We start from the raw sequence: 23731 nt of genomic DNA on the forward strand, positions 1-23731 counted from the left end.
TCATACGGTCCGGGATGTACTTGGGGGTAGCAAACCCAAAAAAAATTTTTCAACCGAATACAGCCTGAGTAAAACTTAAAAATGCATTTATCGACACTTCACTCATCGTCGCCATCGGACGCACTCTGTTCTGAAGCTCCCTTGTTGGATATGTTCTCCTATAACACATTGTGCTCAGTGCCATCGAGCACGTTTGCGATAGAGGACTTTTTGAACACACAGCGAACGTGCACATCAAGAATGCAGGCCCAAGCCTCAACTATCCACAAAGCACAGCATCACTGGCAAGGCAAGTTTCAGCCACCCGGCAAGAGTCTTTTCTAGTTCTTCGGACCTCATCTACTCCGCATACAGGCGCTTGACATGATCCTTCATTGTCTTATTAAGGCACACATCAAGTGACTGCAGCTGTGATGTCATCCCTCCCGGGATCACGACGAGCTCGGAGAGGGAGTCGTGCAGCAGTCGCTTCATGGAGCCGATCAGGTGACACCGAAACCCGTCCAGCACAAGCACTGAAGGAAGCCCCAGCAGTGCTCTGGGCCGTCGACACCACAGAGACTGTATCTATTCAAGCACTAGCGATTCGTCCATCCACCCATTGTCCTGGCAGCCGACGACGACATTTTTTGGTAACTTTTCCCCTTTCGGCAGCATCTTTCTTTTGAACACCACGTAGGGTATTAAGCTTGATATCACCTGCACTGAAGGACAACATTACGGTCGCCCGCTTTTTTTTGTTCCCAGTCAATCACATGATACCTTGCCTGGAGCCATTCTCATGCACTATCAGCGCCGAGGGCAATACCAGGTAGACCGGCGTTTGATCCCCGTTGCCGATCTGGCCCAGCTGAAAAGAGACAGCCTTTCGCAACGCAATTGCAGGCATTTGAAACTTGACAAGGTCCTCTTCGTAGCACTTTGGTAGCTTCTGCGAGATTGACGTACGCCAAAGTAGGGAGAACCCAGCGCTGCGCATCAAGAGAGACATCCAATGCTTGCTCGCCTTGAAATGCTCTGGCTCAATGCCTTTATCTTGGACAACCTCCTTTTGCCTTTCGCTTGTAGCAGCTCAATGATAACAGTGACATGTGCAGCTCGCTCCTCCTGCATGAAGGCTGCGAGTTCTTGTTCCACGACAAGAAACTCTGCATTTTTCCGTAGCGGAAGGGCGCTCTGTTTGCTGTAAGCAAACAGGGCGCCCTTCCGCTTTCCCACTCCACCGCTGACTCTAAACTGCCGCTCTGCGGCACAGTTGCCAATGGTTTCAGCAGCAGCGATAACTTTTATTTTAAAACAGCCGAGTAGTGCCAGAGCGATGCTGACATGGCATAAAATCACAGGAGCAAAATCATGGCCGTCGTTATGGCCTCCAAGTTGAAGCAAAGGCCACGGCCCACTGTTGCACACGTGGGTCTGTAAGACTAATGCCGAAACCTGTAAGGCTGTAATGCTGTAAGGCTATGCCGAAACCAAAACTGAATTTTCGCCAGAAATTCTTAGGACCTGCATATAGTACGGGGCTGAAATTTCGTACCCTAAAATTTTGAAAAAAAACCCCGGGCTATACGCAGGCTTCTACAGTAAGTTCTAGCTTCAATATCATTGTACACTAGGTGTGTACGCAACCAAGACGTGGCCCACGACTGTTACGTAGTTCTGAAGTACACATTTTGTTGCAAGGTCCTTCCTTCTCCAGCATAAAAAGAATTTGCAACTAAAGTGTGCTTTAATGTTGCGCTTTATATCTTTAACTGTAAATCAATTAAAAGTTGCTATTTGAGAGTGGAAAATGAGAACAATTTTTCATTATCTTTGGTGATTTCATATCTCGGGCATTAAAGGATTAACAGGTGCGGGTACGGGAACCGATCACCGAACTGACTGACCTGGGTCGATGAGAAGTCGAGGCTTTTCAAGAAGTGGCAGTTCTGTCCCAACACTTTCAGGGCATCGTCACTAACGTTCACACAACCACTCAGACTGAGGGTCGTGAGGAGCTTGTTCTGTCCAGCAATGGCTGCAACCACTGCGTCAGTGACCGCGCTGACACCAATCAGCTCGAGCCACCTCAGGTTGTGGAAGCACGTGACTGTTTCCAGGAGACCTGAAAAGACCAATAGGTACACACGGCATATTCTTCATAACCCATGCTCTTGTGATTGATCAGTTCTAGACAGATTTTACAGAACACCAAGGAATTGTGAGAAACACACACAAAGCGCGTCTGTCATAAATCTGCAATAAACATGATTCCACTGGTCCAAGCAGCAGTTTTTTAGCTAAATCAGTTTCGTGGAGGCCTGCAATATAATGGTAGTCTAACAAAGAGGAAAAGTTCTCCCCCCATTGGCAGGTTGTTTTTTTCCTGTTTCTTTTCTGGAAACTTCAAGAACCCTTGCCCAATTAAAAAAATGGGGGAATGTAAAGCTCGGTGTTTACATGCCTGACAAACTGCGTTTCTTTCTCCTTACTTCCGATCACATTGCATAATGCTCTCTCCTAACTGTTGCCAGAGTCATTGAAGGATTTTTCTGGCCATGAAACTGCCGCCAGTGAGGTGGCAGTATCATGGCACTGCTGCTGGACAGGCGACAAGGAGAATGCTGACAGCCTTCTGGTTCCCTTGTGGCCAGAACGGAACCCCGGCATATGACGTGTGTTAGCCATCTTGGTCCAGAGACCACGTTACCGCTAAGTTGAGCACATCGCTTCCAGCAGCTTGTCTCGCAGTGCGCGAGCATTTCAATATGCGGATAGCGTGGATGAATGCCTCTGTGGCGCAGGGGTGCCTGCGTTGTAGCATCTTTGAGCAGCGCAGGAAACTTGCCCATTGTGTGACGTCACAGCTCCGCTACTATAAAAAGCATTGGGCGATTCTGCTGTTGCCTGCCTCTATAATGACAACAGACCCTTTTCACACTTTAAGGGGACATGCGGGTCGAAAAACTGCGATTTTTTTTTCTCAAAACAGTCAATCCTGTGTTTTGTTGTGTTTTGTATTCCTCCAAGCCTTCTCCTTAATACCGTATTTACTCGCATAATCCTCACACTCACATAATTCTCGCACCCCAACCCCCCAACCCAACAAAAATATAATTTTTTTCCTTTCGAGTAATTATCGCACCCCCGAAAACTCCCGCAATAATGTCGTCTGCTCGTTCCAGCCACTGATGATGATAGCGCGTGCCATCTCTTAAACTTCAAGCATACTATTATTGCATGGAGATTCAATCTAATTCAAGCCAAGCAGTGGCAAGTGCGCGTTGCGCACTGTTTTGTATATTGTGTCGGTAATCTTGTCACGTTATGGGACGATACTGAAGCTACACAACTGCTTTCAAGTTTAAAAGTGATAGATCATGCACTAAACAACGGCAACAGGGCTGCCAGTAGGCCCTTCGGAGTCTGTGAGTTTTGTGTTTGCTACTGGTGACGGCAGCTGTAAGCCACCAAGACGCGTTGGGCCTGCCATGTGCCTAAGACTCGGATTGATGGTAAACTTCATTTCTTCAGAAGGAAACTGCCGACAATTCTGTTAGATAGCCATTAGCCCAATACTGACGTCCTATGCTTACTTTTTGAGGGCTCCTGTTGAGCGACAAACGTTACCGCTACTACGCCCACAAGCTTTGCGTATGGTATTCTAATTCTCGACTATTTGCTTCAACTTTTGGTGTCTCAAATAAATCTTGCCTTGTGTTGAACCTGTGCTTTTATTGTTGAGGTAAGTTTTTATTAGTACTTCCCAATGCTTGCTGTTAGTTGCTGGTTTGAGAATCCCGATTTGCGGCCACTTCGTGTTTTTTTCACTCTGTACGTTTTCGTGAAAGTTTTCCCCACGTAATTCTCGCACCCCCAACTTTGCATCGGTTTTCCACCTAAAAAAGTTCAAGGAATATGCGAGTAAATACGGTATACAGTCGAAACCCGCAATAACGAAACCCCACGAGTACGAAATCCCCGCGGCAACGAAATATTTCCGGATTCCCGGCGATTGTTCTTAGAAGCCCGTGTATTACGTATCTCGCGGCAATAAAATGTTTTTGGACAGCGATCCCACATTAACGAATTTTCTACCACGGTGCGGGCCTTAATTTACCCTCCCATTAAAGATTAACTGCCGAAAATATGCTCGTACGCTGCGAAAATATGCTCGTACGCGCGTTATATGCATTCAAAATTTGTAAACGTCTGCTTTTGCCGTGGTAGCGTGGGTACCACCATTTTTGTTTACTTAAATTGGCGATGGGGTCAGTTTCCAGCAACGTGCCTGGCCACACTGCAGCAGGCAATGGCAAATGATCATGCTGCAGTGCAGATGGCGCCGTTGGACGAGCTCAACAGACAGGAGAACTGCTTGAAGCACGCGGACTTCACCACCACCGTGCAAGCATCACGCATGGATTGCGCTTCGGCCTCACCAGACGAAGATTTGTACGAAAGCGCACTTGACGGTGAGAGTGGTGGCAGTGCAGTGCCTCTATCCCTGACCAACGCCTGGGGGGAACTTCGAGCAATCGACATCCCAGATGAACTCACCTTTGATGCGTTCGTTCGCGCCGATGACGACGTAGTCGTGTACGAAGAAGTGACCGACGAGGCCATTATCGAAAGTTTGGGCGAAGCAGAGGACACCGAAGACCAAGAAGAGACGCACGCGGAGAAACCCAACCCGCGGGTTGTTTTGAATGCACTGGACACCCTTCTCTCCTTCTTCGGCGCACATGGCGACGACGTAGCAACGAACCACTTTTTCCAGTGCGAAGGGAGAGCTTTGAAGTTGTTGCATGGCAAGGGTCAGCAAAGTAAGTTGACCGACTTATGGCAAATTTTCGTTCTGCTGGCCAAATCCCTGCTTTTATGTCTCATACTCGGGGCAACGAAATTCTTGCGAAAACAAAATATTTCAGTTTCCCCGGTGATTTTGTTATTGCGGGTTTCGACTGTATTAAAAAATCAAAGCTGAGAATTAACTAAAAGTTATCAAAAAATACAATTAAAACACTCGCGGTGGCTTGTGAAAGTGCGAAATTACTCGATTTTCGCACACGCCGCACTTTGCTCTACAGCATCGCCGGCTCTTGAAATTTCGCGGGCATGTAGGCCTAACCCTCTTCTCCCAGAGCCCACTTCGGCACAGCGGCATTCACACTAAAAATACAAGAAAAAGTTTTCCCACTGCATTTTAGCGTGGCGAGTGGGCCTTCGAAGTCACATGATATGATCGGAGCACTGCCATTGGTTGCGGGCATTCCGCCGCGCAGTCAGATGCGAGCGCTTTCTTCGTTCTCCTGCTTTTGCCGAGACATCGACGAACAAATTTGACCGAGTTATTATTTCCGCGCCATGAATGCCAGTGAGAAACGCTACTTTCGTTCACAGAAGTTCATTACGCGACACCAGTGTGAGAGATGGCGCACCGAATGCAAGGCAGTGAGCGCCGGCGAGAGGTTCGTCTGCTGCTAGGTCTAGCCGCGGCAGCAGCGACGCACCCGATTTGGATTGTTCGAGCTTCATTTCTAGCGCCGATGACTTCATCAGTGCTTCATCGTGAAAGATAAAGATGTTCGACGACAAAGTAAACCCCAACTGCAGGTTGTGCGAGCTGTCCATTCGAGTAATGGCAAGCAGACAATAAGGACTGGCATCGTTTTCGGAACTTTAGTGCCTAAATAACGCGTGTGCTGCAACTGTCGTTTTGTCTACGTACATGTCAAGCCGCATGTATCCGTCATGCAGTGAAAGCGAGAAGACGTTCACCAGCGGCAGTGCACGGGACAGCATCGCTGTGAGCGTGAAGTACGTAGTCGCACTGCGTGCGATCGGCGTTGGACACAAGCAGCGTGTACTGTTTCGAGCAATCATTGGTGTTCAAAAACCAGTGCATCACAAGAACTGCCATTGCAAAAGAAAAAACCTCGCATGAGCCCGAGAGCAACAACCCATTGCCGCAGTACCGAAAAAAAAAAAACCCTTCGAGGGAGGCAGCTTGCAGTGAATGTAAGGGCCCAATATATAGTGCTGGATTATTCTGAAACTGTCAGTTTTTTCAAGATAGCTTTGCTGACATTCTTTGCGAATTTCATGCAGATTGTTTGAAGAGTATAGTATTAAACATGTTTTTGAACTTTCAAACCTCTTTTTCTCAGTTTCTCATTTTACGGCATGTTTAGAGCTTGTGCACTATAATTTGTATGCTTTACGTAGTCGGATTGCAATGAAACTTGGCATGCCTAAAGTTTAACATGTCCTGAATCCAAATAAAGAACTTTCAGAGGTCTCCAAAGCATGTTCAGCTAGAAAATTTCAGAAACTTCTTCCTTGAGTAAGGTTAAACTCAAACTCAGCATTAGAATTTCTTTTCTAGGCCAGCACACAAATGCTACACAATGTTTCTTTACTTTATTGAATTCTGCAATTCATTAGGAGGAACATTTGCTATTTTTAGAGCGTTTTTTGTGCTTACTATTGTTGCCCAAGCTTGCACAAAAAATGCATTTTTTTTACAAATGCATGGTCTCCAACAAATTAACTAAATAAGCTATAAAAAAATAAAAGCAGATTTGAAAAGAGGAGCTCGAACTCTATACAACTGGTGAAAGTTTCAGTGAGCTGTCACAAATATCTCAAGAAAAAGTTTTTGGGGGAGCATCTCCCCTTAAAGTTAGCTTTCTTGCTATGCAGTTTGAACAACTAATAGCGGCTATCCAATCGCTTCAAAAAGCCTGCTGGAGCGCGGTTTGCTTACGCAATGACGTGGAAAATTTAGTCGGCGCAAAACACTCACAACAGACAAGCCCAGTACATTCAACTATGACCACGTCGCCGCTTGAAGCACGACAGGTGCCACTGCCATTAGTTGGACAAATATGCAGTGTGCAGCGCAGAGAAACACAGTTGAGAATTATGAAAAGGGCCCATCGGACCTTGATCCACGAGCTTTGCAGTGAAACACCAGAGCGCGAGGACTCTTCCTCTGTCACTGACGCGTTTTTCAGACCTTCCGTAAAAGGGAAGAGGGCATTTGATTAGTTCGGGGCAGTTGTGCAAAACATTAAGGTGTATTCAAGGGCAGTTTACAGCTGTTCGATAGACACACAAATTCGTTATATGTAAGTACGACTGTATTAAGATGACTTTTCTATAGACTAAGAGCACTGCCATGTGACAAGAGATTCATATCTCCTGCATGTGAATTAGCAACCTAGCGGGCTTCCACAAAAATGACTCTCAAATGACAAAGCAAATCATAGTGGCCCACATTTGTAAAAAGTTTTACCAGATATTTGAATCAATCAATCAAATACGTTATTTGATACATACATATTTGTATAACTTGCTTTTTTTATGTGCTTGTAAATTCATGCGGTTTAACGTTTACTTGTACTCTAATTGATTTGCGTTACGCCTGATTTGCAAGCGACTTCAGTACCCACCCATGCAATGTCTTGCACGGAGGCAGCAGCATATGCAAATAAATTTTCTATAGAATCATGTGGGGTTTAACATCCCAGAAGCACCACATGATTATAAGAGAAGCCTTAGTGTAGGCCTCCAGAAATTTGGACCACTTAACTCTTTCGTTACCACGCCTATCCAAATCGATCACCGGTGATCGACGCTTTTAGATAATCGATTTTTGCATGTTAAATTTATTTCTCATCCACCCAGCACTTTTTAGTAGGTAGTTAAGCCACTCAACTTTTAGAATCAATTTGAATTTGCTCATTTCGGCAATATATTGATTTTTGACAAACCTTTGCACAAACCAATGTGCGTGTATTGTTGGAAAAGTGCACTAGGCTGGCGAACTTGACAGAAGTGCGTGCCTCTCATGATTATAATACAGTGACATCAAAGTTCTGTGATGAAAAGAACCTTTGCAAGCCAAATATCGAATTAAAGTGTCAGCTTCGCAATTTGACTTTTTTGAGCAGTAATGATTGCTAGAAATTTATGCCATACATTCAATAGAAAGCTGTTCCTAGGGTGTCAGAAAAAATTTGTTCTATAAAAAATATTTGCGAGGGTCCGTCGCATGTTGAAAGTGTTGAGGCGGCCTTCTATGGCAGCTTTGGTTTTGCTTGCATCCGTATATCAGACACAGGGTCCCATCTAGTGTCACTAGGCACTCCTACGACATTATCGTCACGCGCGCATGGGTGCGCATCAGGACTAAAAAACACATGCACTGCTTGAAACTGTCTTGCAACCCCACCTGAATTGAGCGACGATGAGCTTGGTGTTTGAGGATGACAGCACCTCAGCTTCAAGTTTTATGGCGACAATGTTTTGCATCAGCCTGATCCACAGCCACAGCCGTTCATGGGTTCATTTCATTTACATCCTCAAGTTGTTTCCTCCGCCGCAAGTGCGCATAGCTTCTGACCTTTGCGCACAATCTTATAGCTACTCTGGTTACGTGCGGGGTCCACACCTCGCTGGGGTGCAGTGTGCTGGCACTGGCTATAGAGCTTCCCCTAAACACAAGATGGCCCCCGGAGCACATCTTGGGCCTGACTACGGAGCAACCGAAACGTTGTAGAACTGCGTGCGATGTTCTTTTTTTATTACGATATCCATGAAAATGCAAAGAAATATGCTTGGATGCATATATTGAAACGCCAACCTATGCGTTGTAAGGTGGTTCATGGAAAGAGGTGACGCTAGATGAAATAGCGAAGTTCATTTGATATCTCTTTTATAGAGGGATTATTCACATCACGGGTACCCATCTACTTATATACATCACGGGTATCCATCTACTTATATTAGAACAACAGGAGACTCTTATTGCAACACAACAAAAATTTACTGAGAAAAAGTGTACGAATACAATTGTGTCTCGCTAAAAACTATGCAATGCTTCATTGCATGGCACGAGCAACGAAGCAGCACCTCAGTTCCGATTTTCTTTGTCTATGTGACGAGAAATTTTTTGCACAACATTCATTATTTTTTATACTGTTCTTCGTTCATTTATCGACAAAATGTATATTCTGAATTTTCTTTGTTTTGAATATTTTTGCATATACAGTGTTTTTTATTGCACTGTTTACCAGAATGTGACCAAGAATTCTACACTTTTCACATTCTTATTCATTTTAAAATATTTTTGTTGCCCTACAACATACTTTTTTGGAAAAAGCATTTCGTTGTGTAAAGTTCGGAATGCTGCAATGAGTGCTGGAGTACTTTTCCAACTTGCAGAAACAATCTTTCCGAGACATATGAAAAACAACCATTGTCGCGTGGTAACGAAAGAGTTAAGGTTTTTTTTAACGTGCACCCGAATCCGAGCACACGGGCCTACAACGTTTCCACCTCCTGAAAACGCAGCCGGGATTCGATCCCGCGACCTGCGGGTCAGCAGCCGAGTACCTTAGCCCCAAGACCACCGCAACGGGGCATAAATAATTTTTTTAAAAGTTATCAAGCTGTCTCGAAAGATGGTAGCACTGCAGGTGCAGACAGAGCATAGACGGCAGGCTTACTAGTTTCGCAGAGCGAGTCATTCCAAGGCACCGAGGAAAAGGTGAGCTTCTCCAGCTGCGTGCATTTCCTGACGTGCACGAGGGCCGCTGCCGTGACAGGACTCTCGGCCAAATCTGCTTCAATGGACTTGGCATGTAGCACCTGTACGTAACAGGAAAAGAAATGCGAAGAAAGGTAGTGTACACGACAGCAGCGTAAGAAAAAATGTCTGTTTTGCCCCCAGCCACGCCCGTCCCTTCTACGGAGAATTAATCTTCCACGATGCAATGGCGCATGTGCCCTCGTCGCATAACGACTCCTGGTCTCGAAGCCTTTGTTTTAGCAATGGCAGTTGTCTCGGCCCCTGCCTAGCTGCAACTGCTTCATACAAAAGCACTAATTTATTTTGTTGCATCAAATACTTCACAAGTGTTTCAGATAGCTGCCTGTCCCTAAATGACTGATGTTTGTTTCGCTCGTTTATGGACTTAAACTTGAACGTCCTGATGAATTTCACCAGGAAAACTGACAATGTTATTCAGCCAAGCACAACTTTTTAGGTAATAATAATGAACCTTTGACTCTCAATACAAGTGATATCTGCATTAGCTGCACAACCATAAGGTTCAAGCGCAAACCTACCAGCACGACTGCATTTCACTAGTGAAAGGCATAGGCTTATGAAAGGGGTTCGGGGCAGGGGTGCGGAGTCACCTTATATTTGCGAGGCATTTCTTTGCGGATTTCAAGCACTTTCAGAGTCTTTCTCCATATCTATCAATCTATCTAGCCGTTTAGGTCTGCATAAGCTTATGAAAGGGGTTCGGTGTGGGGGTGCAGAGTCACCTTTTAAATGCGAGGCATTTCTTTGCGGATTTCAAGCACTTTCAGAGTCTTTCTCCATATCTATCAATCTATCTAGCCGTTTAGGTCTGCATAAGCTTATGAAAGGGGTTCGGTGTGGGGGTGCAGAGTCACCTTTTAAATGCGAGGCATTTCTTTGCGGATTTCAAGCACTTTTAGAGTCTTTCTCCACATCTATCAATCTATCTAGCCGTTTAGGTCTGCATAAGCTTATGAAAGGGGTTCGGGGCGGGGGTGCAGAGTCACCTTTTAAATGCGATGCATTTCTTTGCGGATTTCAAGCACTTTCAGAGTCTTTCTCCACATCTATCAACTATCTAGCTGTTTACGTTTGGGATCTCTCGTGATCACCTCCTTAACTTGGTGCGAAGCAAAATTAGTATGGGAGGGTAAGCTGCTTTGACGAAGATGATGCGCTCGTCAAGACACAAATAAGGTCACAATTCTGTCACATACATCGTCAAACACCTATTGCCAAAGAAACACATACCGATGGGCGGGTGCGTGCCACAGGTGATTGACACTTGGTATCCACTCGGGAACTACGAGGTCACACATGGGCAATTTTGAGCATTATGAAAAACTCGAAATCAGCAGCTGTGACCCAAAGAATAAATTTGACGCAAAGCTGTGAAGCAAAGAATAAATGTCTAGGTGCCAGCAGGAATCAAACCGAAGCATTCTGCATGGCAACCAAGCATTCTACCAAGGAGCCACGCCAGGTCTCGGAACTACTTTTCAATTAGACCCTAACGTTCGTGAAGCATAAATTGTGGTTGCAGTGCTAGCTATCCAATTTTATAAACATTACATATGTACTCCTATGCTACAGCCATCCCGTACGGCTAACGTATATTACGCTGAAATAGCAACGTCAAGGGCCACCACCATTGCAAGGACAATCACTGCATATCAGCTTATCGCTTCTGGTGTTGCTAATACTCATGTTCCCGTCGGCATCGTTGCGCAAGAGCAAAGAAGTGCTTTTATGAACATCTGCAACTCTTCAACATATGTCTCTGCGCGTAACATTTATACATATAATTGGACTAATTTCATGACGTGTCGCTCAAGTAAAATATTACAACACAGTCACTTTCCCTCTGCATGCTTTGCATAACTTTCCAAGGCACGCGGATCTGCCAATTTTTTTGAATTATTCAAGAGGTAGAGGTGGGGGGGGGGAGGAACGAAATCTGCCCCACACATTAACTTAATAGGGAGAGGGTGCTGCACTGCAATGAACCTTCACCCTCTCCTGATGGGGAAACTCGGAGCACGTCTATGGGCGAACGACAACTGTTTAATATCAGCTGCTTCGACAGGCAGAGGTTATATATTATTTTTCTTAGGTTTTAAACAACCAAAGTGAATTTGAAAGATGAAGATTATATTTTATATTGTTTTAGGTAGTGTCTATATTGCCGGCAACCGGCAGTATGTCAACAGACTGGGTGCCGGCAGTTCTTTCCTATGGCAGGGTTTCCAGTCACGTTCTCTGGGGAGTGTGCCGAGGCTGGTCTGGTGTTGCCAAACGACGAGGAGCTGCCCAAGCTACAGGAACACCGCTACCTAGGCATTATCGTCCCCATCACAGAAGCTCATCTCACGACATGAGGCACACTAGGAAAGAGCGTCACTGCGAGCCAGCCGCATACTGCCTGGACAATGCCTGTGGGGCTCGTTAGGTTAGGTTACGTTAGAGAACCTCAGCCCTTGACAATGTTGATAAGTGTAGCGAAATGTCTGAGAGCAAAAATAGCCAAACGACGGCTTAAGGCTGAAAATGCAGCTAGCTGGCATGGCTGGCTCACCAGAAATGTGCCGGCTAATAATCACATGGTCACGGGCAGCCAATAAGGAAAAAATGCCGGCACTTTAGGCGCGGCCTTGTTTTTAAGCCACGCCTATTTCTTTGAATCTCACGATTACAATGTTCTAGTGTTTCATAACAAGTACCCCTTATTCTGGCCCAACGTTTTTACAGAAAGTATGCAACAGCGCTACCACGCGAATTATTGAAATGGTGCATACCACAGGTACCAGATGATCCTTAAAAGACCGTCGTCTTTGCAGTCGTGTGTAGTAGTGATCGGCGAGGCAACGTGGCAGCACGAAATCCCGGAACCATTTCAAATCTGTGAAGTCAGTAATGGCATCCAGGCATCTGAAAAAAAAAGAAACGAGTAAACTTTATTTATTAGAGAAGACCACAAGTCTGAACCAGTCGGTACAGATTCATTGTGGAACAAAATGAGTGATGCAAACAAGTACACGAGACATCAAAACGAGACAGCACAGGCATGTGCTGTCCAGTTCCATTGTACACTTGCACGATTTACAGCACCCATGCTCAGCAGCGTGGTTTGTACGGATTTGTCGGTAATCAACACCGGGTCGGTCGAATTCCGTTGACACCATGGTTTTTTAAACGTCCGAGACCTTTGTATAAGAAATGTAAGTTATTCAATCTCGTCTAGACATTTCCCTGGGGTTGTAAAAAAAATACGATGTTATCCAGTGCAATAACATTCGTACCATGGTGAAGCCAGGGGATTGTTCTAAGGGCTTCAAAGTACACCGAATATTTTGTTGTTGCATAAATGCGCACCCACACACGTAGAATAAGCTTGCACGGGGGTCAGACCGACAATCCTGGCGTTGCTTTCAAAAGTATTGCGGCTTCGTTAGTAACAGAATGTATACACACATGTCTTGCAGGAGACGCACTTCTCGTCCACCGGAACCACGCTGTTCATTCATTTTAACACGTCCAATGCTTTGATAGCAGGAACTCTAACAACTGCTTTATCCTCACACAAATTGACAACACCGACCAACCCACAGAACACGACCAACCCATGTGCGCGCCAATGGAGGAATATTTACAAGGCCCGCACTTGGAAAACAAAATATGACACACAAACAATAAAATGTTCGTCATTTTGACTGTGATCTTTATTAAACAATTGTTTTATTTTTTTATTGTAACTAAAGTTCATTTATTGTTTAATAATATTTTATAATGTTTACTGCGGTTCTGTCGTTTGCATGGTTGTCATGGCAACTCTTTGTAAACTAGCGTACTTCACCGCGCTTCTAGTACACTCTAGCCGCGCGCTTTCGTAAACATGGCGAGGGACCGCATGGCGAGGTTCACGCTTTTGGCCATCGACGTGGTGCTGAACGTACTGTCCGACCTCCACGGAGGTTCGCCGGTCATATCCTACTGCTGCTTTTCATGCGAGCGTTGGCAGTTATGTGCAGTGTGCTTCATAGGCAACACAGAAATTTTAGAAATAACACGCAAGGCGCTCACAAACTAATACTCCTAGGTTTACGTGGACAGATATTCTCGGTAAAACGAACGGGAAGATGACCGTCGCCGTAGCTCGATTGAAAGCGAACCGGAGGCGTTGTTCGAAGGTCGCAGTTTGAGATCCCCGCCGGTGGCAAGATAAATTATTGCGTGTACGTTTTGAATACTTCGCATTTGTCATGGTTACTACAGTTATCCCCTAAAATTCCTTTGCTTGGCTGTCTGTTAGTTCTTACCAAATTTGGATATAACAAGAGAAAAACTAACCTTTAAATTTCTAATTCGTTCATTACACATTTGTTTGAAACTTTCTTTGAAAAACTAAATTTTATAAAAGTATCTTCACTGTCCAATGCACCGGGCGTTTATGGGTATACGCGCGCTAAATAGCATGCAAATAACGTAAGCATTACGCTTTAATTACTTCATCTAGTTATTCGGAGGACACATTTCGACCAATAAGTGCGCAACGCACATCTAGCTGTTCGAACAAATATTGAAGAGGACACCAGTCGCGAGATATTCATTACCAATATCTGAGACGGTATGTGTAGATGTGTTCCACTCGCTGTTGTACTTTAATTCACGGTTAGTTGCAAAAGTAACTGGAACAATTAACATTGCCGATGGCAAGTTTATGACATCTATCACGAAATTCATAGTGTCCCCAGGATTCATTTTGTGGACATCAGCATTGAAAGATTTAGGACTGTGGCTCATGAACTGCAATATTTGATGAGTTGTAATTAACCGAAGAATTATTTTTGCATATTACTAATAACCTGATCATTAGCTTAAGCATTATACAAGTTTTCTGTTCCTTACAGCCTACTTTTCATGAAGCGGTCTAACTTATTTGAAAACACAATGCCTAAGAATTGTTTAAAGAGTGGATCACCTCAAATGCCACACATATATCGTGAATAGAGGAGCTTAAAATTGTATCCGCTCCTTATCAGCTTTTCTCGCATCATCCAAGACTTCTGCATCGTATTGAGCCTGCTGGTCATGTGCCTTACGACATTCAACACTTACACCTTCCAAGTTGGCGAGTTCAGCAAAGTCACCGACATGGTTTGAGACACCGGCCGCAGTCAACCTCGTCTGCTTGGTTCTGTCGCTGGTGCTTCACATGTAGTCCATGGCGAGTCAATTACACTTGGAAAAATTAAGCTGCTCTGTTTATTAACACGGAAGCGTTAAAGAGCTCCAGTAAAACTTTTTTAAGCCCAAGTTGGTTTATGATCATGGAGGTACCTTTACAACAGAGACACACCACAAAGAAAGGCAGTGCTTGTGTGTGTCGCCTTTTTGTGGTGTGTCTGTGTTTGCACTGTAAATGTACCTCCATGATTAAAGAGCTTGTTTGCCAGAAATGTCCAAAGTTGTGAGCGAAAAATCATCATCTTGTGCACGACCAAAAAATATAAAAAGATGCAAATAAGAATACAGCAAAAATTCTGGTCCTGAGTGGGGAATGAACCCGGGCCGTCAGCGTGGAAAGCGCTTATTCTACCACACAGCCATGCACCTGTTTGTGAATAAAGTGTACAATAAATCACTTTGGTTGACTGATAAGTGGTGTTTAACTTCCCAAAACCACCATATGATTATGAAACACGCCATAGTGGAGGGCTCCAAAAAGCTGGGGTTCTTGAACGTACGCCCAAATGTGAGCACAAAGGCCTACAGCATTTTCGCCTCCATCGAAAACGCAGCCGGGATTTGATCCCGCGACCTGAGGGTCAGCAGTAGAGTTCCTCAGCCACTAAACCACCGTGGTGGGCCTCAAAAAGGACTTGTTCAGCTTGAAAATGCAGTGAAAGTTACTTCCATGCTTTACAAATGCACGTGTCCTGTATACATGCTTCACTATGCAACATGAAATATGGATGTAATAATGTGTGGTACAAGCGTTCGTTGCCATCAGCTGTCACAGCATGTGATTATCATCATGACTTTATGGTTTAAGGTGAAGCACCCCCAACAAAACTCGCACACGTTACTGCGCGTATTGACCATGTAGCAGGTGTTAGTATGTTAGAAAAGATTTCACGCAGTAAGTGCTTGAAGTACGCACTAGCAACAGAATACCGCTATCGCGTTGAAATCTTAAAGGCAAACTTTAAGGATCTTTCATATTTTTTCACTTATCGCATACTACGGGCCTATACACATCTAAAGCTGCAGTGGGCAGAAGTATGCCACATCAGTCTATCGTCGTGGTATAGTACTAATTAGAGCCCAACTGCTGACTCAAAAGTGGCAGGTTTCATCCCGGCCAAGGCAGCCACGTTTCAACAGAGGCCAAATGCTAGAAGCTCGTCTACTGCGCGATGTCAGTGCATATTCAAGCATACTAGATGGACTAAAGCCCTCCTCTATGGCATATCTCATATTAAATATATTATCCTGGTCTCAGGACGTAGAGCAACTATTACTATACCGCATGAACACATTCAAGCTACTCACCCAACCAGGCCCGCAGACCAGCCGTTACCTCATAACTAATTACTCCTGGGCCAGTTCTTGCGATAGAGTTATGGAAAAAATAGCATGTAATGTTGTGCTGTAGCCAATAAACGCAAGTGCTGCATCTTTCTTTCTCTTGCATAGTGGAACTTGTATGGTAAATTATGTAGTGGCTGTTATCTGGTAACAATTTTTCTTTGTATGCTGCCTGTTCCTATTAGTTAGCTAACTGAGCCATATGGCAAGTGTGCTAGATGGCCGTCACAGTTTCACACCTTGATTGGACTAGTGATGAGAGGAACTTGACTTTGCCTCTTTTCACTTTTCAATGTGCAGTTGTTCAAGTCTACTAATTTAGGCCACTCATGAAGGTAGGATAGTTACAGATTGCGACTTAGTCCCATTTCGATGACATGATATAATAAATAAAATTCTGAGCTTACATTTTAACGTGGCTTGTGACATGATTCTTCATATGAAGTGTTGCCATGTTGAAGCACCCACAAACCTCGTACCACTTACACCAATTTGAAGTCACTGAAGGATGCTTTAAATCTCCTACAGCACTTCAATTAGGCATTCACACATATTTTGGGCCTTGTCAAAACTGGTCCAATACACTACATGCCACAAAAGTGCTGCTTAATTTTTTGCGGACCAAAAGTTTTAATGAAATTTTGTAAATAGCACCGTCTACATGTGTGGCTGTATGCGTTATGTGTTTATCACAATATGTATCATTGTCATCACTCAGCACTTGAAGTAGTACATCAGGCGAAAAGACAAACATCTTCAGCTCTTCATTAAAATATTTCCCTCACCCACAGCAGCTCTTTGAGAAGCTTTGCCCTTCATAGGCGTATCAGCCAGGGGTGCGCGAGCCCCCCACTATGAAAAGTTAGGGGGGGGGAGGAAGCTGAGCCTTTCTACTTTTGACATTGGTCGCTGTACGCTGAAAGAACCAACAACTAAGGCGAAGTTTTCCTTCAACACAGTAATCTCTCAATTATATTGTTACGAGGAAATAAAAATGTTACCAGGAAATGTATTAATATAGTGAAATTTTTTCAACATTTCTGCTGTGACCATTTTCCTGGAAGGCTCTTCGCCTTGCAGGCCGCCTATGCGATGCTTTTGTGCCTTGTTCAGTAGCATTGCAAAGCAGGCTACAGTACAAGGCATGAAAGCGTATATTGCTTTGCCTGCTTTGTTATGAATGGGAACGAGCAATCATTTTATGGACCAATCATCCCGCAGCCTGACCCACTGGACCAGGAAGAAGGTGAGAGACTGTGGTTTTTAGCACAATGCAGGCCTAACGAAGAGTCGGGCTACCTCGTTCTCACTCAACTCGAATTGTCGTTTAGAGTTCAAAATACATTATACGTACACACGCACACACACAAATATACATGTGGCTGACAAGTGAGCCACGTTTGCCCTCCCACACATGAAAGAGTTGGTATGCCACTGCTGCCCTTTCCTCTTCATAGGAGATTTTGCGCAGCTGGTTTGCTCATTCAAATCTAGATGGTGCTACAACATAGTGGATGTCTTCTTACCATGACCGTCTTCCTACCGTGGCCTTCCACAGCACTGCTCAACAACAGCTTCGCATCGTCTGCTCGGAGTCCCCGTAACATCTGCGCCCATGCGAGTAAAAGCGAAGCAGACATTATGGGCACGTTGAGCAGACGACGCGGATGTTCAGCTGTGCTGCAGATGGCCACGACAGAAATGTTGTACCGGGGTTGATGTGGCCACAACGTCGACAAAGAGAAGAACGAAGCGCCGCAGCATGCCCATGCTGCCGGTGGCAGCCACCCACGATTTGGGCGCGAAGCGCCGAGTGAAAGAACATTTGCCACGAACAAGGGCATGTCACCAACTGCTTTATTTACAACTGTGTACATATATGATCATATGCCTCTTAGGCACCACCTAGCGGTGTCTAAGCTCACCATTCTTCCTGTTTTCGGGCGTAGTTCCGAACCGATCTGGCATTTCCCGAACTGTTATGTCAGTCAGCCTTGGGTGCACGTCAATGCCAGGGTGGACCAGTGTCCATTCGTGTGAACTTTATCCTGTATAAGGTGACCCCGCCACTGCCAATGGGTTACAGTGGCTCACCATAAGCCTCCTGCGCGGATCAGCCAGGCACCCAACCAAAGAACATACACGCTCCTATGTGTTCATATAAACAGCGGAAATTCTTGTTTCACACACACTTCGCACCTCTACGGCTCACTTTTTACGAAGCGACAAAGCACATTCCAAATTTGTTCATCAGGTCTAATAGAGCAATGTAAGTAGGCAAATAGGCTATATGCATCAGAGGCAGCAAGGTAAATGTGCAAAAAATTATGCACACCGTGTATCGGCCTTAAAATTGCATAAATTTTCAGTGGTTTACGAGAAACACCAGCAAGAACTTGGCTTTATTTTTCATGAGGATTTCATAACCTCAGCGTAGCGTGCGACAAAAAATATTTACTTCTTTTTTCTTGTTTTTTTCTCGTTTATCTCCACTCAGAATTATGGGGCAGTGAGTGAGAATCTTATCCGTGACCCGGCGCATGGCAGCTCAAAACCATTTTGCCAGCAATGCTGTAGCACGTTTAAAACTGCAGTGCACATGCCACGACAGAAACTGAAGGAAAATGTAATGCCTACGTTTACATCTATGCCATGCAAATGTTTTTCAAAGCACCAGACATCGTGCACATGTAGAACGCTCGCTTTAGATTTTTTTTTTATGGCTGCCATCTACAACGAACAAATCTTCGCATGTTAATCTAACAGAATTGTGAGTCTCATGCAGTGACCCTTCCCTTTTAAAGTTGTGACATTATGAAATAGCAATTATAATATCTGGGGCTGTGAATCCGAAAATTGAAGGGGCCCTGAAACACGTTTTCAAGTAATCATGGAATGAACTCTCTGGAAGAGCGTATTGCCTCCCAAATTAAACTGCACATAAAATTTTAAAATCCTTCCTGTGCGAATAAAGTTGCCAAGATTCGTCACATGCTGCAATTGCAATCTCTGTTCTATCGTCCCGACGAAACCAAAGCTAAGCAGGGAACGATGGAGGGCGCAAAGAAAAACATAGCGCGTCTCGTGACCTTGAGCACTTTTTTCCTTTTTTGTTTTCTCGAAGGCTTAGTTTTTCCAGTGCGATTGTGCACGCACGCGTGGACAAGTCTCGGCCTCCCGTGGTGATTTCCGTAATGACCAAGCGCACCATGTTCCAACCAGCCAATGGCTGATAGATGGGCTTACTCTGTGATTTGTCGAGAGAAAAAAAAGCAATTCTTAGCTGAATTTGATAATTTATTGTGAATTCCAGGCCGCGTGCTGCACTATAATACTTGGCTCGCGTGTTGTCCGGAGCTTCCACTACCGATCGACAGCGTTTTCCGACCATGCTCAAAAAGTGTTGCGGGGCCCCTTTAATATGTGAAATGAGACGCCGTAGTGAAGGGCTCCAGAAATCTTCATCATCTGGTGTTCTTTAACGAGAAAATAGCGATTAACAGAAATTTGTCGCAGGTATGCAGACACATGGAGTGCCGCTATGGAGAAATATCCGACTGGCAGAACTTTCTTGCCAACCAGCACTTGCACCCAGGGAGGGGATACCGGGGTGAAACAGCCAAAATAGTATTTGGAGCAATTTTCGGAGCAGCAAAATGTTACTATTGGACCACTAAAATGCAAGGTTGGAGCAAGTCAAGGGAAAATACATCGACTTTTTATAATAAAAGACCAAATTTGGAGCAGTATAAAAAGAATGCTTACATTATTAACCATGTATAAACCATCTGACATCACCTAATTCGCGCACAGCAAACATCGGCGCTGTTATTCGAATAACATTTGCATTTTGAACCACCCCGCCAAGCAAACAATTAGAAAGTTCTCAGTACCATTTGCTGTGTCTGTGAAACCTGCAAAGCTGGTGACCTTCAAAATCAGGGAATTCGTGAAACTGAAGAGCAGTAGACTGCCTGAAAACTAACGTAGTGCCATTCGAGGCAGCGTGCGGGCTTCTCTCTCCCTGCTTGATAGTGCAAATGCCATCTTTTCCGTCCTCTGTCGCGTGCTCACTTTTGCTTCCACGACGACACCGGCTTACCCTCTCCTGTGTGCTGAGAAAGGGATGTCTATGTCCGCAGTTTCCTGGCGGACACCACAGAGGTTTTGCTGGGGAAGGAGGCAGAGACGAATGGGCGCAGTTGGCACTAATTTTGTTTTTTAACGTACATTAAGGAGTAGAACGGCGAAAAAAAAGAAAACAAGCAAATAGGGGCGACAAAAAGGTAAATCACTGCGCCAAATTATTGCCAGTATTTTTTTTCAAACTTCAGCGGTCATACAAGTACTCACAATTATGTGGCGTATTTACGCATCAGTAGTTGAAAATGGCAATGTGCCGCGACTAGCATAACGACCCTTTCCAATTGGTGGTATGCTTTCCCACAGAACAACATTGTACTATGGTGAAAGTGGCTTGAGCAGTGTTCTGCACGAATTAGAACAAAACCTAACAATTTCGGATCATGGCAATGCCCCCCCCCCTTCATCTTTTTTTCACAATGGGGTGAGGTTTAGGGCACAACTTCTCGGTTTGCTTGCAAGGCATGTTCTATCACAGATATCTATCGCCGAGATGACGCAGCTAATGCAACTTCGACAGAAAAAGTTTCATGTGCCGTTATTATGGGGACTTGAAGTTGCGTTGTCCCGTCATAGGTATCCGCAGCGGCCAGCAATACTTTCAGCATATTCCATGGTTTTGGCACAGCTCAGGGCGAAAATTGAGAGTTGTATCAAATTGGTGCAGCTGATGAACCCCAAGCGGGCTACCCGCAGTAACATAACATTGTTTGCAGACAGGTCTATTCCTTGATCACGGCGAGAAAAATATGGTATCAGTGGTCTGCTGATCCCCTATGCAGATATGGCAGGTCAAAGTATACGGCGCTTGCACAATCTATGCAGCCTACCCCCCACTTTGAAACACCCCATGCGCCATTTAGACGACAAGGACAGCTGGCATGTTGTTTTCCTGTTTGAGCAGCGATCGTTTGCAGCTCTGGCACACTTTCACCAACACACAGGATATACGATGCACGGAGCGATGTTATCGACACGCACTTTATATTTAAAATCACAGCAACAGTGACGGCAAAACTAGTCCCTACAGTTCCTATTGTAATAAAAACAATGGTGCATGTGTCTGCATGTTCAAGGTGTGGCACATCTCTAGTGTTTGTGTTGCAATCTATACAGAACCAGAACTATTGAGGCAATACGTAACAAGGCTAATGCGTACAAATTTTATTCTGAGAATATTATGTTATACAAGAAGAACTTATCACGCATACAAGCATATCTGTAAAAATGAATTCCATGAATGCCACAGCTTCTGGAGAATCTGTCATTGCATAAAACCAGTAAGTGACTATTCCATGTCACATTATAAAAAGCAATAAATATGAAAGACACAGGATGGACTGCATATCATTGACTAATGTGGCCATGAAAAAAAACAGCTAGAAATACGGAGGAATAATTGACTAATGTGACCATGAAAAAAACAATGCTGGCAATAAGGAGGAATAAAAAGAAGACTTGTTGGTATAAGTACGGTGAGGCAGCTATCCCCCTGTTTGCCTTCCATGGTGTGCTCCCATGGCACTTTGGCGAAGGAAGTTTTCCCACAGGCTCGTGAGCACTGCCACATTGCGAGGACCAAAATTAATTTCTTCTGATTTCATGAATAAGTCACCCAAAGGCTGCCATATCTCTCTCATTGGCAGTTTTTGCTCAACTTGGCCCCCTTGATGGCGTATCTTCAGGATCTGCAATAACATGCATCGTGAAGAATGGAAAGTGTAAATTCATGGGCCTGTTTTTTTTTTGTTAGGCACAATGTCACGTGCTTGCCCAAAAAAGACGATGGCAGTTGTGCATGTGCCACGAAGAACTAAGAAATGAACGAGGAAGAAGAGCACGCTTGCGCGTTCTAATTTAAAAAAAGATCGACCTCCTTCTGGTGTCTCAGACTCTACGGCAAGACCTCTGTTTTGACATCGTGACACTGGTGGAGGTGCTGGAGCCTACAACCGGATGCAGGACAGTCTTGCTCGGACCCGTTCACCTAGTCCAGAGACCCAGCCTCTCGTCACGACACCGGTGCACCGATTCAGTCGGCGCCTACTAGGCCTAAGTCCGGAGTCCGTACCTGTTCCGCTTCTAACCAGCATGGCAGCTCCTACCACATCCACAGCTACCCTTCCATCGCAGACCATTCTTCCCTCCCAGGTGACTCTTGAACATCCTCGCGTTCCTGAAGTTTTCCATGGGGAAGAGTATGAGGATGTCGAGGACTGGCTCGAACAGTTCGAACGGATCGCTGTATCTAACCACTGGAACGAACAGCACAAACTTGGCCGTGCATATTTCGCCCTGGAAGATAGCGCTCGCACGTGGTACGAGAACCACGAGGCTACTTTCCAATCTTGGGAAGATTTCCGTCGAAAGCTCCTCGCCACATTTTTGAACAAGGACCGACTGGATCGCGCACAGCAACTGATTGAGGCTCGCGCACAAAAACCCAACGAAACAGCCGCCATGTACGCAGAGGGTATGATCCGTCTGTTTCGACGAGCTGACCCTGACATGCCCGAGGCGAAGAAGGTGCGTTACCTAATGCAGGGTGTCAAAGAACCAGTGTTTGCGGGCCTCGTACGAAATCCACCTACAACAGTAGATGAATTCATAAGAGAGGCGACTGTCATCGAGCGCTCACTGCGACAACGATACCGTCCCTTTGACCGCCTGCCGAACCACACGGCAGTAAGTTCTGCAGCTAAGAACACTGCCGTGTGTGAAAGTTCCCTGCGACAAATGATTAGGGAAATACTGCGTGAGGAATTTCGGACCCTCTGCATCCCTCCTACCCAACCGCCCGTCGCATCTGGTGCCGAATTCGTCCGCCAGGAGTTGAGGCAAGCCGTTACACCACCGGCCCCAAGTCCTGAGCCACATCCAGCGAGCTACGCTGATGTGGTCCGTCGTCATCCACCGTCATTTGTGGCGACCCCCTTCCAGCCACGACCCGCGGCCGTACTTTGGTGGCAACAGGATTCCATGAGACGACCACCAGTTCGCCGAACTGACTTGTGGCGCATGGCCGACCGTCGACCTATTTGCTTCCGCTGCGGAGAACCAGGTCACATTGCTCGCTATTGCTGTCATAGCGATTCCGGCTTCGGGAACTTTTCTCGTCCCGCTTCTTTCCACTCTGAACACCGTCGTGCTCACGATGCCGATCAACTGTCGACTGGCCAAGCAACTACACCGCGTCGCTGGCGATCTCCATCTCCTGCGCGTCACCGTGACTTCCCTCAGAGCTACGCGGACGTCACCAGAGTCCGTTCGCCTAGCCCGCGCCGGGAAAACTAACTGCTGCGACCTCCGGGGGCAAGGTTGCCAATCGTCGAGACACCGAAAAGTTCCCCCTATCATCGCAAGAAGATATGACGACAACCACGACGAATACGACGACGAATACGATGACGAATACGACGA

The 23731-nt window shown here is 45.3% G+C and overlaps 1 protein-coding gene across 8 annotated transcripts in view; it reads right to left on the reverse strand.

Annotated features, from left to right (window-relative positions):
* The window catches only part of LOC119164533 (protein AMN1 homolog), a 36496-nt gene extending 23272 nt beyond the window's left edge, over positions 1–13224 (reverse strand). For all 8 annotated transcript variants that reach the window (XR_012885654.1, XR_012885651.1, XR_012885652.1 and 5 more), the window contains exons 1-4: positions 13052–13224; positions 12376–12508; positions 9498–9639; positions 1890–2107 (exon numbers count right to left, since the gene is read on the reverse strand). Coding sequence is in view for 3 of the 8 variants with exons in the window: in XM_037416746.2 (XP_037272643.2) it covers positions 1890–2107; positions 9498–9639; positions 12376–12508; positions 13052–13104 (546 nt within the window). In the remaining 5 variants the exon portion in view is untranslated. The remainder of the gene's footprint in view (positions 1–1889; positions 2108–9497; positions 9640–12375; positions 12509–13051) is intronic.
* Between the last annotated feature and the right edge of the window lie 10507 nt (positions 13225–23731).

The sequence above is a fragment of the Rhipicephalus microplus genome, chromosome 8 (assembly GCF_043290135.1).
Source record: "Rhipicephalus microplus isolate Deutch F79 chromosome 8, USDA_Rmic, whole genome shotgun sequence".
NCBI classification, from domain to species: domain Eukaryota; kingdom Metazoa; phylum Arthropoda; class Arachnida; order Ixodida; family Ixodidae; genus Rhipicephalus; species Rhipicephalus microplus.